We start from the raw sequence: 16,669 nt of genomic DNA, 5'->3' as shown, positions 1-16,669 counted from the left end.
TAGTCACCCCTTTTGTTGAAAGACATCTTGGCACCACTAGGTGGAAAATCAAAATGTTTTCACAAGACGATGGTCTTGAGCCTTCCTCCCGAGAGCCCACAGGATGATCTTGAAGGATGCTGCTCGAGGGGGAAGCGCCGTTGGCATCTGTGGGGAGAAGCTGGGCCTCCGATGCCCCGCGTCTGTGTGTGTGTATGTGCTGGTGTGGCCGAAGCGGCTTGGCACGGGGGCAGGGTTCTGACTGATATCAGGGTACCCCATGGGAAGAGCCACCCAGCAGGCACTGGAGGTCAATGTGGAAGAGAGGCCGGTGGTGGAGATGACTGTGATTATGTGGAGCTTGTGTGGACTGAAGAGTGTGGCATTGGTGGCAGTGCTGTACAGTGGAGGTGCTGGACAGTAGACAGAGCCCAGCTCTTGCCTAGTGACTTAGACTGGCAAAGTGATGAGCCATGTGGTAGGAGGGTCTCACAACTCAGACTTCTTCCTTCCAACTAGCCCCAGGGACGTGGGGTCTCCATGGATGCTGGCCTCTCTCCCTCATGAGTGCCCTGTCCTTCCTTCCGTTCTTTGACCTTGGGGTCAGTACCTACTCCTGACCAGGTGCTGTCCTTTGAAGTGCAGAGAATTGGACAGGTTGTGAATGCCATCATGGAGATGAAATTAGCACCTCTGCAGCATGGACTGACTTCTGGGGAGTGGGCACAGATATTAGAGGAGCACCCAGGGGCTACCCCCACACAGGCAGGACCCTAGCTGAGGGCCGGGAGGCAGCTGGCAGAGGGCCGTCTCCCCTGAGCATAGTCCCCAGGTTCAGAGAACAGGTCACAGAGCAGCCAGCAGCATGTGGCCTGGTGTCTCAGAGGCTCACTGACCCCTCCCCAGGGTCACTGGCCCCCTGGGGATCCTCTGATTTCCCCAGCCAGATGTGACCTCCCCCCCAAGAGTGCCAGCCCCATATGGAGACCAGATGTGGAGCTGGGTGCATGTGAGTCAGCCTGAGGTCATGGAATGTGGGTGACCACTGTGTTGGGCAGGGAGGGCCAGACAGCCCCAGTGACAACTGGACAGAAAAGGCCCTGAGCCCACAACCCCCTCCCCACTCCTTGGGAGCCTGGTGTGGGCTGAATGCTATGTTGCGGGGGGCTCTGGGTCCATCCCAGCCCAGAGCTGGCCTCCCACCCCCGGGTGGGAGTGCCAAGAGGGGAGAGGCAGAAACCCCGGGGTCTGATTAGCAGTGCCGGGTCCTAGTCCACCATGTTCCCTGGAGCGTCCTCTCATCTCACGTTCCTCCTCTTCTCTGACACCCTGCTTTCAGGAAGAAGGGGTGGTCAGGGGTGGCTTGAAGAGGCCAAGGAGGCCATCTGGTGAGTGGTATTTCTTCCCATATTACAGACAGGGATGCTGAGGCTTAGAATGGGGTCTGAGTGGGGATCTGTCCAGCATGCCCAGGACGTTGGTACAATGTTGGGTTGAGGGACACCAGCCAGGCACCGCCTGTCTTCTCCCATCTCCCCATGGCTCTGTCTCCCTGATCTCAGAGTGCTTCTCCCTTCAGTGCTGAGCAGCGGGGGGTGGGCGGGTTACCCCACCCCACCCCACCCGGGAGCGAGCCCTGGATTAGGAGGCTGCCAGGCGGTTTCCATTCCTCCTCACGGGGTGAAGGAGGCGGCCTTGAGCGCCCTTCCTAGGCTGCAGGCTCTTTCCCTCTTGGGCTGAAGGGGCCATCCACTGTGATAACGGTGTCCCAGTTGGGGCCAGGCAGGGACCAGCTCCCCTCCTGCAAAGCAGGCTGGCCAGTCCCCTGCTCTCTTTTTGCTTGTGAGCCTGTGGGTAGTGGCACTGAGTCCACCTCTCAGGGAACAAGGCTGATACCGCCCCGTGAGTCTGGCTCTCCAATTCTCAAACCTCTTTGATGTTCCCTGCTTGACGGATCCCTGGAAAACCAGATTCTCTCTGACACCCAGCCCCTTTCTCTTCCCAAGGAGAAAGCCCAGTTCCAGGACCTGGCAGGGGACACAGGCAATATCCACACAGCTTTTACTTCTGAGACTAGGGGGCCTGCCCTTACTTCTTTGGTTGAGGGGGCAGACCTTCAGCCATTCCTAAGTTGGGTGTCCCTCTCTTGTCCAAGGTCTAAGGCAGGGCTTTGGGGGCACATGATAGGGGATGACAGGCAGCTCTGGGAGACCCGAGGCTGTGACTGGGCTCTGCTGTGGTGATCCTCCACTTCAGTGACGAAAACTAGGCAGGGCTACTTTGATACCTAGCCTCCCAGCAGGGACCTGCTGCTTCTCTGGGCAGATGGGCCCTGGGAACAAAGCTTGGCTAGACCAGGAAGTGTGGTCAGAGCTGCATTTTATGAAAGCAGCTGTGGCTCATGACTTGTTTTCTGAACTGAGAGATTTACGGGGCTGCATGGCTTTAATGGTTTCTGTGGGGTTAGTGTCCTCCCCCACTCATCCTGGCCACTGTTTTTGGGCAGATGGGTGACAAGCCTTCCCAAGCTAGACCCACCCAACAGGCTGGGCTGGGAAGCAAGGGTCGACCACCCAAGCCTCCTTGGGAGGGGCAGCTACTCAGAGACCCCTGGAGGCCCACCTGGACAGCCCATAAATCTAGGAGACCTCCGAGCGGCCCATGCACTCAGGCCTTGTCAGGGGAAAGGGGGGCAGCCAGCAGCCATTCCTCTCCCCCATGGTTTGTCCAGCAGGTGGTTTAACCAGAGCTGGGCCCTTTCCTCTAAGGATCAGTTCCCAGCAGGCATGTGACTGAGCAGCATCTTTCTCATCCATGCAGCTTGGCCTTGGACTTGGCCCAGGTCAGGAGCGAAACCTCAGAGGCATTGGTTAGCTCCAAGGGTGGTGGCAATGCCAGGTTTGGAAGGCCTGGAGCTCACAGGCCCTGGACTGGAGCCAGGAAGAGAGGCAAACAGGTTTTTGAGTGAGCTCTGGGCAGAGGACAGGGCTGCCATGGGGCAGCAAGTCCCCCACTTTGGAGGAATTCAAGTACAGGATGTGACCTGGAGCTCCCTACTTCTGAAGTTGCCTTTGATGTCCTGGAATTTCCCCAATGCTGGGACTCTAGGGAGGTCGAGGCACCCTCTGCTTCCAACACGTGGAAGGACATGTTGGTGCCTCGCACTGCAGTGAGGGGTGGGGCAGGCAGCAAGTTGAATTCTGCCCCTACTTTGTCTAAAAGGGAAGCAGCTCAAGGCACCCCGCCTGCCCTGGGCCTAATTCCTAGCCACCCCCTTCTCGGCCAGGAGCAGCACAAGCTGCCCTTCAAGTCTGGCTCCCCGTGGGCCCAGCCCTTAGCCTCCTTCTCATGCCCTGGAGCCACAGCAGGGCCTCTGCTAAGGGACAGAGTAAAGGGGTACCTCTGCTAGCCAGAGCGACAGGCCTGAATTAGGGCCCAGGAGTCCTTGTGGTAGGCTCTGCCCTGGTGGCTGAGAAAGCCCTTCCTGTGAACCCTCAAATTGCTGAGGGAGCAGCTTGACCCCTGGCCCAGACTATGGAGGCCAACTCTGGCTCTCGCTCGAGTCTGCCCGCCCTCTCTCCTTGCTCTTCCTCGGCCTCTCCTCCCGCCTGCAGTGCTGCTTCTTCCCTGGGCCTGCAGTCAGCCCAACCGGTCAGCTTCTTCAGCCTAAAGGGTTCCAGGTCCAACTTACCAGCCCTGATTTTGTCTGTGCCACAGAAAAGCACACCAGCTCACTAATAATTGCTAGAGCGGAGCCCTTATTTTATTTTATTTTTTGGAGGGTACCAGGGATTGGACTCAGAGGCACTCAACCAGTAAGCCACATTCCTATTTTGTATTTTAAATTTAGAGACAAGATCTCCCTGAGTTGCTTAGTGCCTCACTTTTGCTGAGGTTGGCTTTGAATTCACAATCCTCCTGTCTTAGCCTCCTGGGCCACTGGGATTACAGGTGTGTGCCACTGTGCCTTTGTGAGCCAGGACTTGGAGCAGGGGAGGGGAGATTTGCAGCCCTCAGATAGAGCCGTTTCTTGTTTATAGTGGGGCCAGAAGAACCAGCCAGTGGGGGTCCCTGCCAGCATCTGCCTCAGGACTCTTCCTGTCTCTACTGCCTTATGGCTCTACCCACTTCCTGTCAGCTAGCCGTCACTGAGGAGCAGTCCCACGTCTCCCTCAGCTGATTTCGTGGTCTGCCTTCCTGAGGTTCATCTCATCTCACCTTTCTGATCAGAGGGTGGGGGCTCCTCACCAGAGGTGCTGGTCTTGTTGAGGACAACTTTTAGGACATCAGTGAGAAGATAGTGGGAGGCCAAGGCTGATGGCCTGCGGTGTTTCCCTGTGTGTCAGTCCATTAGGGCCGCGGTAACAAAATTAATTAGACTGGGTAATTACAAACCATAGAAATTTATTGCTCATAATCCTGAGGCTGGGAGGTCCCAGATCAAGGTGCCAGCAGAGTCGTTATCTGGTGAGGGCTTGCTCTCTGCTTCAAAGACGTCACCTCGTCGCCAGGCCTCATGTGGTAGGAGGGGTGGGGCATCACTCGATCCTCTTTTTTAAGGGCACTAGCCCTGCCCATGAGGGTGGAGCCTTATAACTTAGTCGCTTCCCAGTGACCCACCTTTTAATACTCACGTTGGATATTAGGTTCCGATACAGGGATTTGGGAGGGACACTGACATGAAGAGTGGGGTATAAGAAGCCATGGGCCTGGGATGGGCAGAGCTGCCTGAAGCTCACAGTGCCCAGTCCTCTGAATGGGTGATGTCATAGGCACATCTGGGTTGATGGGGACCCCAGGCTCATGCAGCTCAATGACCCTGGCTAATCCCTGCTCTGAACCAGCTGGTTGGGGTGGCAGCCACCCTGGTGGTGTGCCATGTGGCTGTGAGGGCGCGTGTGGAGCAGGTCTGCTTGAGGTCACCCTTGCAATGTGTATTTTGAATATTTTCAGTGGTGTGTGCACTGCGGGGACTTGGCCCGTGCACCGCGTGTGCAGCTCATACTTGGTGGGCTGTGTAATGTGCAGAGGCGTTGCCAAGGGCAGCGGAAATGTGGAGTTTTTCCAGCATAATCACATGAATCCTACCACCACCCTCCCCTGCCCCTGGGCCTGTGCTGTCTCACCCTACAGTCGGGGCAGCTCCCACCCAGGGAGTAGCTGGGATCTGCTAGGGGTGGAAGGAGGACAGAGGCCAGTGACCAGCGTCCATTGCTCTCTGTGGATTCTTGAGGATAGTGAGGTGTCCCCAGGCCTTGGTCCTCAGTGTTAAACATGTCCTTCAGGCCCTTCAGGTCTTGTCTGGAGAGTGTGGGTTTGGGAGGTGCTTTGGATGCCCTGCTGGGTTTTCTAGGACACTTAATGGTGGGAGAGAGCAGCTCAGAGGCCGGGGAGGGGAGAGCTTGTCAGCCTTCTGCTCTGAAAGGCTTGCAGGTCTTCAGGAAGTAAGAACCCCCCACCCCCTGCACCAGTCCAAGGCTAGACCTTGTCTAGCCGGCCCTTCCTCTCGCCTCTCCTCAGCAAAGTTGCCTGCCCTGGGCTGAGGCCCAACACCCAGAGTCTTTGAAATTCATTCATTCTTAGGCTGCCAGAACAAGGTGCCACACACTGAGTGACAAACAACAGATTTATTTTCTCAAGATTCAAGGTGTCAGCAGAGCTGTTTTCTTCTGAGGCCTTACTCCTTGGTTTGTAGATGGCCGCTTTCATGTAGTGTCCTCAGGTGGTTTTCCCTGTATCTGTGCCCTACAATCTTACAAGAATACCAGTCATATTGGATCAGGGCCCACCCTCATGACCTCATCTTAATTACCTTTGTAAGGACCCGGTCTCCAAGTGTAGTCACTCTCTGAAGGACAGGAACAGGGCTTCAGTGAACTGGTGGTGTGCATAATTCAGCCCATATCGCCAGTTGATCGGGGCCTGGGATCAGAACTGCATCTTTTAGGGGCCCCAGGCAAAGATGCCTCTGCAGCATCCTGGTTGGACCAGCCCAGCCCAGCCCAGTCCATGCCTGGTGGGAGGAACTGTGGCCAGGCCAGAGGTCTGAGGTGCCATGCAGGGAAATAGCCATATCCCTAGGGAGGCTCATTCTGTATTCAGCTCAGTCCTGGTGAGAGGAAACCGGGGCTCTTAGGGACGTCGGGGATGGCTCCCCCATCGCTTAGCTGAGGGGCACTCAGTTGCCACGGTGACCTTCGTCTGCACAGTCAAATACACACAGCCCAGCCACTTGTCTGTGTTGGAGGGCTCCCCCAACCCCCACCCTCAGAGTTCACACTGAGTGTTGAGAACCTTGGTGACAAAAACATGGAAACGGTTGCCATGGCAGCTATTCTTTGGAGCCCTCAGACTGGAGTGCAAAGTTCAGGATGCCCAGGAACAACTGAAATGAAAATATGGGAAAATCTGCCACTTCCCTCCTTCCAGGAGGATTGAACTGGATGGCATTTGGTGCTCCCCTGTACCCAGCCATCCTTGCCCCTCCCCATTCCCGTGGGCCAAGCGTGGGCATGGGACAGGAGTTGAGAGGTCCCCTGGGAGCAAAGGTGGCTGAATGGTCTCCGAGACCCTGAGAGAAGTCAGCCAGTGTGGGAGGCTAGGCAGACCTCTGGGTGGGCCCTGCTGCCTGCAGCCATCGATGGGAAGGTGATGAACGCTGGGCCTTCCCTGGGGATGTGCTCTCATGGTTGCTGGAGCCGGAGCCAGAGCCTGCCTGTGTCTTACTTTCTTTGAATTGTTGCCCTTTCTCAGGAGGGTTCAAGTGCACTCGGTGGCCGGGGTTATCTAAAGCCTGGCCCAAGAGACAGACTCTTCTGCTCAGTGGGATGAAGCTCAGCAAGGGAAAGTGGGGACAAGGAAGTTGGCCAAGTTTCCCTGGCAGGAAGGCAAGTACAGCTGAGGGCTTCTCCAAGACCCTGGAACAGGAAACGTGATCCACAGGGCTCCTCAGAGTTGTTTGGGAAACAGTTCCACACGTTTGGTAGAAAAGTCCTGCAATGAGGAAACCCCTTGACTTGGTTTAACCTGGTGCTTCACAAACTTATTTGAGCAAAGTTTTCCTCTTTTGTTTTTTCATTGTCTATAAATAAAGTTTTATTGGGACATGGCTTTGTTCATTTGTGTATTGCCCATGGCTGCTTTAAAAATTTTTTTTTAGTTCTAATTAGTTATACATGACAGTTGAATGCATTTTGACACATCATAATAAATGGAGTATAACATCTCATTCTTCTGGTTGTACATAATATGGAATTTTTTAAAACAGCATTTCCTCCTATTTCTAAAATAGCTCTTATTGTCCTACAGAAGTGACATCTATAACCATGCTCTAGGGCACTGATGCTTCCTGTCTAGTGGCTCATCAGCATCAGTGCCCCCTGGAAATATGTGGAAAATGGGTTTTCTGGGGCCCCACCTACCTCTGATCAGTCATAAACTTGGGAGGACATAGCTTGTGATTTTGGAAGCCATTGAGGGGATTCTGATGCAAACTCCCACTTAACCCCTGTATCAGGTAACTGGGAGGAAGAATGGCCTGAGGAACTTGAGAGACTCAGAGGAATGGAGGAAGGCAGCCTAGCAGGGATAGTGGCACAGAAGGTGGGTGTTATCAGGACTCAGGACTCTAGAAAAGGCACTTGTCTATGGTTGCCCAAAAGCAGATTATCTTTAGTATTAGGTATTGGGACCCCATGATGTTCTGCTGAGACTTCTGAGAAATCAAAAGTGATCCAGGGTGTCATGAGGCTTGGTGTTAAGTGATTGTGGCCTTTGGAGGTGCAGACCTAGGAGGAGGATTCCTCCAGCCTGTGGGGAGTGGCCTGCACTGTCACTGAGGGCCCTGCTCTGGGCAGATGGACCTTGTCCAGCGTGCTGGGGGCATAGTAATTTCTCGTAGGCTTCCCCTGGCCTTGCTAGACATAGGACCAAAGCAATGGCCAAGAGGGGACCTATCCCCATAGGCAGTCTTTGCCTTCAAAATAGGCAGTAGGTCAGACTTGGAGCAGTGGCCTTGGCCAGGTATCAGTAGGTGGGGTCAGGATCAGTTTTACTACTACCTGCCCATTGTCCCTTGGAGTATCCTTTACAATCATTTCCCAGCTCTGGGTCTCCGTTTCCTTTTCTCCAGGTTCTTGGAGAGGGAGGAGCAGGTAGGACCAACCTGGCCCCAGAAGCTGGGAACCTTGGCTGCACTTCCTGCCATGGCCCACCGGCCTGCCTGTGCTTTTTTGCAGCTGTCCAGATCCACATTTTGAAGGCAGACAAGGCAGGGGACTGGTGGAAGTTCACGGTGAACATCATCTCTGTGTACAAGCAAGGCACCAGCCGCATCCGCCGTGGTGACCAGAGCCTGTGGATCCGCTCGCGTGACATCGCCTGCAAGTGCCCCAAAATCAAGCCCCTCAAGAAGTACCTACTGCTGGGCAATGCCGAGGACTCACCCGACCAGAGTGGCATCGTGGCGGACAAGAGTAGCCTGGTGATCCAGTGGCGGGACACGTGGGCGCGGCGGCTGCGCAAGTTCCAGCAGCGTGAGAAGAAGGGCAAGTGCAAGAAGGCCTAACGCTGAGGCGGCAGCGCGCTGGGCTTGGGACCGCGGGGCGCCAAGGCCCGGCCAAGCGTGAGCTGACCACGTGCAGCTGGCAGCTGCTGTGGTGGACTTGGCCAGGGAGGGCTTTCCCAGGAGGGGGGAGGGTGGGGGCAGGGCTGCAGCGGGGGCGGGGCCCTCAGTGGCCCCTCCCCCAGCCCCGCCCTATGCGCCCCTAGCGGGAGCCACGTGCATGCACACTCAGGGCAGGGTGCGCAGCAGGCCAGGCCCTGGAGAAATGAGGACCAGACAGACGTAGCTACCTCACAGGGCTCCTTCCAGAGCAGAGATGCGCTTCCCTAGGGCTAGGAGGGGTCACCATGGAGGGGCTGGGGTCATCCTGCCCTGGGGCCTGAGGGGCAGCACAGAATGGCACAGGTGGGGCCGCAGACGCATGTCGTTGTTGGTAGTGGAGAAGGGGGCGTGAGGAGAACTGAGATTTCCGGCGAGCAGCCTGGGCAGAGGCCCTGAGCAAGCCCAACCAAACCACCACCAGAAACACAAAAGACAAAACCTCCTCCTTTCTCCCTGACCCTTTGCTGTCTAGGAATTCCCACAGGACTCCTAGCTGTGAAAACCTGGACCCCATCTGAAGGGCAGGGATGGCACGGGGGAGGGGGAAGCAGCCTGTCTAGCCAGCATTCTTCATGGGGCCTCTGGTCTCCACGGCCACCTGCTGGGTTGGTCCTGGGGTGGGATGGGGATTGGGGCCATTCACCATATGTAGGGAGAAAAGGCCCCTGCTGGTGCCTGCCCTGCCTGGCCAGGGGCTGGCGCAGGGTTCTGGCCCATCCAGAGGGTAGCGGGCCCAAGGACCCCCTTGAGAAGCCCAAGCCGGGTGGTCACTGCCTCCTGCTGGAGCTGCCTGGGGGAGGAGGCAGTGCAAATGAAAAACCTCCCAGAGAGTTTCCTTTTTGGAAACTTGGAACCAGCCCCTTTTATGACATTTTCCAGGGGAGGGGGAAGGAGCACTGGCTGAGTTTACAGCAATGACACTATTTGTGTAATGACATCAGCTCCCACAAGGCCCCTCAGCAGTGTCAACAGCTGGAGAGGGCCTGGATGGGTATGCCGGCTGCAAAGGCAGTTGGGCTGGGCTTGGGGGACAGGGCTTGCTTGAGTCAGGACATGGCTCATTGGCTCAGCCAAAGTGCCCAAGTCATAGGCACCAGGGCCAGGAATGGCCTGTTCCTGGGCACCTGTTGGCAACAACCACTTCCTGCTCTGCCTGCACTGTTGGTTCCTAAGGGAAGAGACGAGGCTACTAGGCTAAGAAGCCTGCAGTGGCTACCCCAGGTGGCTCTGGGCTGCCCGCACAGCTGTCTTGGTCTAACCTGGACAGTGCTTCACCTCCTTTCTGACTGTCCTCTTTTTGTAGACCCCTGTGCCTTCCACTGGGCCCAGCCCTCCTTCCCAAAGCCTCCTAGAGACTGTCCTCAAGTAGGTAGCCCCAGACTTTTGGGTCTGGTCGCCTCCTGTGCTCTGGGGCCTCTCGGCTCCCTGCCTTCCTGAGCTCTGCACTGCCCTGGGGCTTCTGGCCCCCATCCTCACCCTGGGCAACGGGATGAGTGGCCTGGCTCTCCTCTCAGTTAGGAAATTGGTTTTATTTTCCCTGCCAGAGGCTGGCTGCTCAACAGGGCCATAGCAAGGATGAAGCTCGCTTCCTTGGCGATTTGGCTTCCCTTTCCTTCCCCCGCTTCTGCCCGCTTCTGCCCGCATCACCACTGCCATTTACTGAGCACCTGCTGTGTGCCAGGCACTTTACCTTCATGTTCCCAGCCTGTCCTCATGACAACCCCCTGGAACAGGGTCTCTTGTCCCCATTTTCACCAACAGGGAAACTGGCATGTGTGTGACCAAAGTTACACAGCAAACATGTGGCAGCACCGGGACTCAGATCCCAGAACCAGGCTTTCTGACCATGGGCTGTGCTGCGCCTGGCTACTCTCTACCCTGCAACTTCCCAGCTGTCCCTGAAGCAGGCTGTGAGGGGCGCCCAAGGCTGAGTTGCCACAGACCCTAGCAGCTGCCTCTGGAAGACCTCAATGTAGCCTAGAGAAGAGGACAGGTGACAGGTACAGTGACATTTTCAGAGTGGTGAGTGTAGCAGGGAATGAGGACAGCCTCAGGAAGCCCCAGCAAGGCAGTCTTCATCTCCCCCATAGTTCTAGAAAGGTGGTTTTTCCTGCTCCAAGTGCAGGTGGGATTCCAGGAGAGACTGGCAGAGGCACCTCCAGGCCAGGGAGAAGGTAGATCTGCCCTGCAAAGGGCGTTTGGCTTCCCTGCATCTCAGTTCCACAGCTGGGGGGCAAGGACCTCTCCAGGCACTGCGGTCCAGCATGGGCTGATGAGTGCCGCTAGCAGGAGGCACCGTGTTCCCAGGAAATTGTTTTTATCTCCACCAGCACAGCTTCCCCGCTACCCAGAGGGCTATGGCAGCCTCGCCTGCATCCCACCCGGGCTGAGTCTCTTGCACTAGTGGTCCTAGGCCCGCTCGGCAGCGGAACCAGACGCCTGCCAAGCAACAAGGCAGCTTGCTGAAAGTCCAACCAGTGTCGCCCCCCAGCTCAGCCACCATCCTCCCCAGGGCCTAGGCCATCCACCCAGTGGCCTAGCCCTTGGGGACTCTGTCAGGGTGACCAGATCAGGAACAAGGACACCATTGGGATTGCATCAGTTGTCACAGGCTGCCTTCCTAGCTCACGGACCCGCCAGAACCCAGTCCATCACTACTCTGTCTCTGACCTCCACAGAGGGGGCCCAGCTTCAGGACAGCATCCCTCTTCCACCCCGTCCCACACCCAGGGAGGAGAGGGAAATAGGAATTGAGGTGTTCCAGTTTGTACAGTTAGGAAGGGATGTAAAACGGACCTAGACTTGAAGAGTGTATTAACCAGAATCGTGATATGTAGGTGTTCGAAGAAAAACATACCAGGTTAGTCCTTATTTTGTTCTTAAAACAGCTCCCCCAATGGTCCTTTTTTTTTAACCAGGTGGGTGGTCTGGTCCTGAGAGCTGCCTGCTTTCCTGACACTGTGGAAGGGGGAAGGTAACGGGGCTGTCCCTCCCCTGCCCAGTGTACCTGCAAGCTGTGTATGGCCTTTGTCCTCAGCTTCTGACCTTGCAAGGTGGAACAGGAAGTGACAACCTTAGGTTTCCTTGAACAGGAGGGACACCTGGAGTGAAAGCCCAGAGACTCTGTCTCCATAGTTAGCATGCGGGAGATGGGTACAGACTTCCTTGGAACTGCCCAGTTTGGAATGAGACTGAAATCAAGGAGAGACCCTTAGGGACTAGGAAATGGTTCCTTTAGGGTCTCAACACTTAAAGGACCCCCCCCTCCCCACAAATTCCCAGAGCCAAGAGCATGGACAAATTAGACTCATGGATGGGCCACTGGACCACAGTTCATGGACACATACTCTCATGGGCTGCAGCCATGCCATACCCCAGGGGTATCAAAACTGACCTTTTGGGGCCTTGTCCCTGCCCAGAACAAGCCAGCCCCCCTCCTTGTGTCATTGGACATCCCTTCCCTACTCCCAAATGCACTTCCCACTCTCCCTCAACTCCCTCCTGTGTTGCGGATTTCTGTTCACTCAGAATTGTAAATGTTTAGTTGTGACCATGACATATTGTTTGGGTCAGTGTTCCTTTCCAATGCATACTAATATATTATGGTTATTATATATGAATATATTTAATGACATGGAAAGAGTTGTGGATTTTTTTAAAGCTTTTTTTTTTTTTTTTTGTTAGAGCTGTAATGGACCCAGATGGAACTTGTAACGTGGGCCCCACATGATAGAACTAAATTCAGATATCATTAAATAAACTCTTGTATACTGTTCTGTCTCCCATTCTTTCTTGGTGGCCTGAGTTATGGGTGGTGGGCATGTGGGCAGGCAGGAGAAGGATGGAATCTTCTGACAACTTAAGGAATATGGTCTTTTGCCCCAGAACTCCCCAGCAAGACAGCCCAGGGGCTTTTTAAAAAAAAAAAAAACAAAAAAAAAAAAAAAAACAAAGAGCCCTAAATATTGAAAAAAGGCAGTTTGCTTAGAAAGTTCTGGGGGTTTGCTGGCTGTGAACACTATTAAGCTGAAAAGCCTCTCATATGCAATGGTCTGTTTATGTCCCCAAGTTCCCACCCCTGGGATGGATCCTTGCCACTTCCTGGAACTCCTGGATGGGGAGGAACCCAGGGTATGGAGAAAAGGGGGTTCCCTCTCATGTACCCATATGTAGCAGTGGGGTGGGGAGCCACCTTTGTCCTTACCTGTTTGATTCAGAACCTGCAAATCTTCTTTTACATATCCAGTTTTTTCTATTAAAAGCCAAGTAGAGACTCAAAAGGAACTAGACAGAACTGGTGAAACTCAAGGAATTTTGCAACAGACTCTTTCCAGCCATTGCTGAAGGCTTCATGCAGAGCAGAGACTGGGCCGATGCCAGCACCATGCAGCCACCAGGAGCTGAGCTCACTGGGTTTCAGAGAGGCTATATTTAAACTTCCACATGGTTGTGATCTCTTTATTAAATAAACAATCCAGCCATTAGGAACATGTTGTGTTGCCATGCAAAGTGGAGCTGATCAGCACCAGGAAGCTATAACTTCTGCGCCCGCTGTTTTGAAGACAAGGCTTAGCCACCAACCTGATCTGGCCCCTCAGCAATAGGGGTTCTAGCAATTCTTCCTGCAAAGGCACAGGAAGCTGACCTTTGCTGTGAGGTGAGCTGGCTGAAGGTGCCATTATCTGCTGCTCCTGAAGACACCACTACAGCCAACCTCAGGGATCTGCAGGCTCCGAGGACCAGGAGCTGTGTTCTAAGCCAGGGCCAGTAGGCATATGCACTCAAGGTGTCGCAACCTTAGGAGTGAGTCCCTGTTGACAGTGCTTGATGGTGGTGCAGACAAGAGGTGGACTTCAATGTCTGGACAGGTCAAGGAGTCTCAGCTTTGGTCATTTTAGGTCAAAGATCCAGTTCTCAAGAACTTTCATGATGTGCCTTTTTTCTGTCCATCAAGTTGTCTGCCTCAGTGTGCTGTGTCTCTTTGGGGACTCCATCACAGCCAGGACCTGGGCTGCTACCTGCAGCCCCAGGCCCAAGCCTGCAAGAAGCACACTGTTGATCAGAGACACATTAGAATGGGGACCATGATCAGCCCTGCTGCCTTTCAGGGCCCTCTGCTCTGGTTGGAGACACGACGAGGCAACGTCTGTGCAACTCACCCAATACAGGAAATATGCTGGTTTGCTGTGAAGCACTGGCCCAGGACATTCGGAAAAGCCCATTTTAGAGACTAGAATGCTAAATGAAATGAAAGGAAGCTGAGTGGTCCTCATCAGGGACCAGGGCCAGTTCAGTCCAAAGCTCAGAGGGCTGCCAGGGACAGATCTGTCTGGCTGTCCAAGCAGCAGTTGGGGAGGTTCATATGTTCATGAGGCCCTCTCTCCCTTCATCCCTGTGTCTCCCAGGGACAGTGTCTGGCATGGGGATGCCCACTCATGGCAGACACACCCCTCAGTCTCAGATTTCGTTAACAGACATCTCTTTCCGTTCTCTTTTTAAGACTAAATAAAGACAAATAAAGACATATAAGAAATGCGCCAAGAAAAACGGGGAGTGAAAGGAAGAAAGAACCAGTGAGAAACACAGTATATAGACGGATTAACTTGTTGCTTTACCAAACTGGAGACTCGGTGGGGCAGCGAGTCATTTCTGGAAAGAGGTCAAGGCCTTTTGTTACTGGCGTGGAATTGGGAGGAAGTCTGTGAAATTGTACAATTAGAGGAAAGAGTAGTTTGGGCCCACTTTTCAAATAAGGGGAGAAAGCCCTTTAACATCAGCAGGGCTAGGTTTGAAAATCCAAGTAGGTAAGAGATCTTTAGTCTGTGCAAAAAGCTGCCAGTGTAACTCTGAACCCAAGGAGAAGGAAACAGGACTGTAAGGCGGCAGAGGCACACTTCTCCACCAGGAGGGAAGAGGCAGCTCTGTGGCTGGCTGCTGGCAGTTCTCTTTGACAGGTCGGGGGAGAGCCAGATGGACAGTTCTGGAAGCTGAAGGGCAGTCAGGAATTTTGCAGCAGCCCCACGGAAGGAAAGTTCTTGGGATCTGAGCTTAGGAGAGAGCACCGTCCCAGGCAGGTTGATTGGCTGCAGGCAGCAGAGAAAAGGGCAAGGGTTTTTCATATCAAATCTCCAGAGGCCAGGTGGAGGCTGTGATCCCAACACTGAAGGCCTTCAGAGCAGCAGACGGTCCTGGACTGATGACAGCTGAGGTTTCGTACAGTTATCAATAATCCCAACGTTTAAATGGAATGAAAGTACCAGCTATACCCAGGTATCTGGATTTCTTTATATGGTATCCAGACTTAAAATGCTTATAATTAATAATCGGCTAACTTAAACAATTCTTAGGCTGTTATCTTAAATAAAGTTTATTTTCACTAAAAAGCACCCGAGGTGCTGGGTGCTCTGGCCCTGGATTGCCACTCTTCTTTATGCTCAGGGTGAAGGCTGATGCCTCAAATCAATCTCACAGCCTTTGCTTCAGGTCACCTGGGAATGTGTTCTTGACACTTTGGCAGGAGGAAGGGGGAACTATGCTTTGCAAACCATGCTGGAAAATGCTACTTTTACATGAGCCGCATTACTCTAGGGTGGGTCTTAGACAACAGGTCCCCAAAAGTGTTGCATCTCAGTCACCTTGCCACTTCTAGCCTGGTAAGAGCAGGTGTCTCACATGAGAAATTCATGCCTTGAAGAAAGCTAAAGGAGCTGGTCTCCCTTTGTGGAATGTCCCTAGCCTCTACAGTCTGTATTGCTCAAGGTCTGAATGGAAGGTCCTTGCACTTTAATTTCCTAGGAACATTTCTTCTACCCTCCCAAAACTGTGGATCCAGAGAAGTGAAGTAACTGGTCCAGGGTCACACAGCTAGCAACACTGGGGCTGGGCCTAGAGCCCATTCAGCCAAAAGAACAGAAGCTGCTGTGTGCAGACATCAGCTCAGTGTTTTGCTTGAAAAGGCCTTTCAGTGTGACTGAGCCAGGACTCCATGGCTCTGGTTCAAAGACACCCCACGAGTTGCCGGGACTCCGTGCTGAGCAAGTCAAGAGGAGGTGAGAAAGTCAAATAGACTGTCAATGCCTCCTTTCCCGAGTCCCAAAGAGGGGGCAGGGGGGGAAAGGAGACGCTGTTTGTGCAGATTTGGGGTTTCACACAGACTGGAAGACATGGATTCCTGGTCTTCCATTAGGTGATCCATTAGCAACCACCCCACCCTGACAAGGAAATACATCCTGGGGCATGTTACCATCCCAAAGCCCTTGGCCTGGGGTCCAGCAGGACCCTCTCCAGGAACACACCCATGGAAACAAGCCTACTCTTTCTCTCCTCCCCTTCACTGTCAGTCCCTGAAGCATGGCCCATGCTCATGGCCATCCCCCTCCTCCTCCTGGCCCCTTGCCAGCTCCCGTGTGGACACCTCCCAGTCACTCTGATAGGTCTTCTCCAAGGGTCGCGGCCTCCTTGGGAGGTCAGTAGGCACCAAGGTCCAAACTGACAAGAGAGTGTTTTCCTGGCTGGCTCCCTCTCACATTGTCACACGTTTGTCCTGCTGTACTAGGTTGAAAGCGGGACTTGGTGACCATCTGGCCCACTCGGTTCAGCTGAGTTAGAGGAAGAATCCTTTCCTCAGCTGAGTCAAGTGAAGCTCTGTGCTTCCGTGCAACTCAGGGCTCATGGCAGCCCCACCAGGTGGCAGGGGGATCTCGTCTCCTTTTTCTAGATGAGGACATGGAGGCATAGAAAAGAACCTATCTGTGGTCACAGAGCTGGTGAGGAGTGCGGTCATCCTGGCGCTGTTCACTGCATATTCAGGCTGCCTTCCAAAACCTTCCTAATCCCCTGGGGTGCAGTAGGACCAAAAAACTAGTTCTGGCCAGTGAGTTGAAAGAAGAGGTGATGGGTTCACTTCTGGACTGAACACTTCATTGCCAGAGTCCCCTTTTCCTCTGCCAGAGGGACCTCTGTGGCTGTCCCATTGGCCTGGGTTCTGAAGCAAGAAGAGGTGGTCAGAGCTGAGCAGGTGTCTGT

The 16,669-nt window shown here is 54.1% G+C and overlaps 1 protein-coding gene across 2 annotated transcripts in view; it reads left to right on the top strand.

Annotated features, from left to right (window-relative positions):
- The window catches only part of Ntn1 (netrin 1), a 179,379-nt gene extending 166,962 nt beyond the window's left edge, over window positions 1-12,417 (top strand). The window contains exon 7 of one of the 2 annotated variants that reach the window (XM_047545985.1): window positions 8,217-12,417. In XM_047545985.1, coding sequence (XP_047401941.1) covers window positions 8,217-8,545 — 329 coding nt within the window. In that variant the 3' untranslated portion in view covers window positions 8,546-12,417. Of the gene's footprint in view, window positions 1-8,110; window positions 8,148-8,216 lie in introns of those variants that run through there. The other variant, XM_047545986.1, reaches the window with a different exon arrangement.
- Window positions 12,418-16,669: the final 4,252 nt, after the last annotated feature.

This window comes from Sciurus carolinensis, chromosome 3, assembly GCF_902686445.1.
Source record: "Sciurus carolinensis chromosome 3, mSciCar1.2, whole genome shotgun sequence".
Lineage (NCBI taxonomy): Eukaryota > Metazoa > Chordata > Mammalia > Rodentia > Sciuridae > Sciurus > Sciurus carolinensis.
The sequence above is the reverse complement of the archived record's forward strand: the minus strand, read 5'-3'. Positions and strand labels throughout refer to the sequence as shown.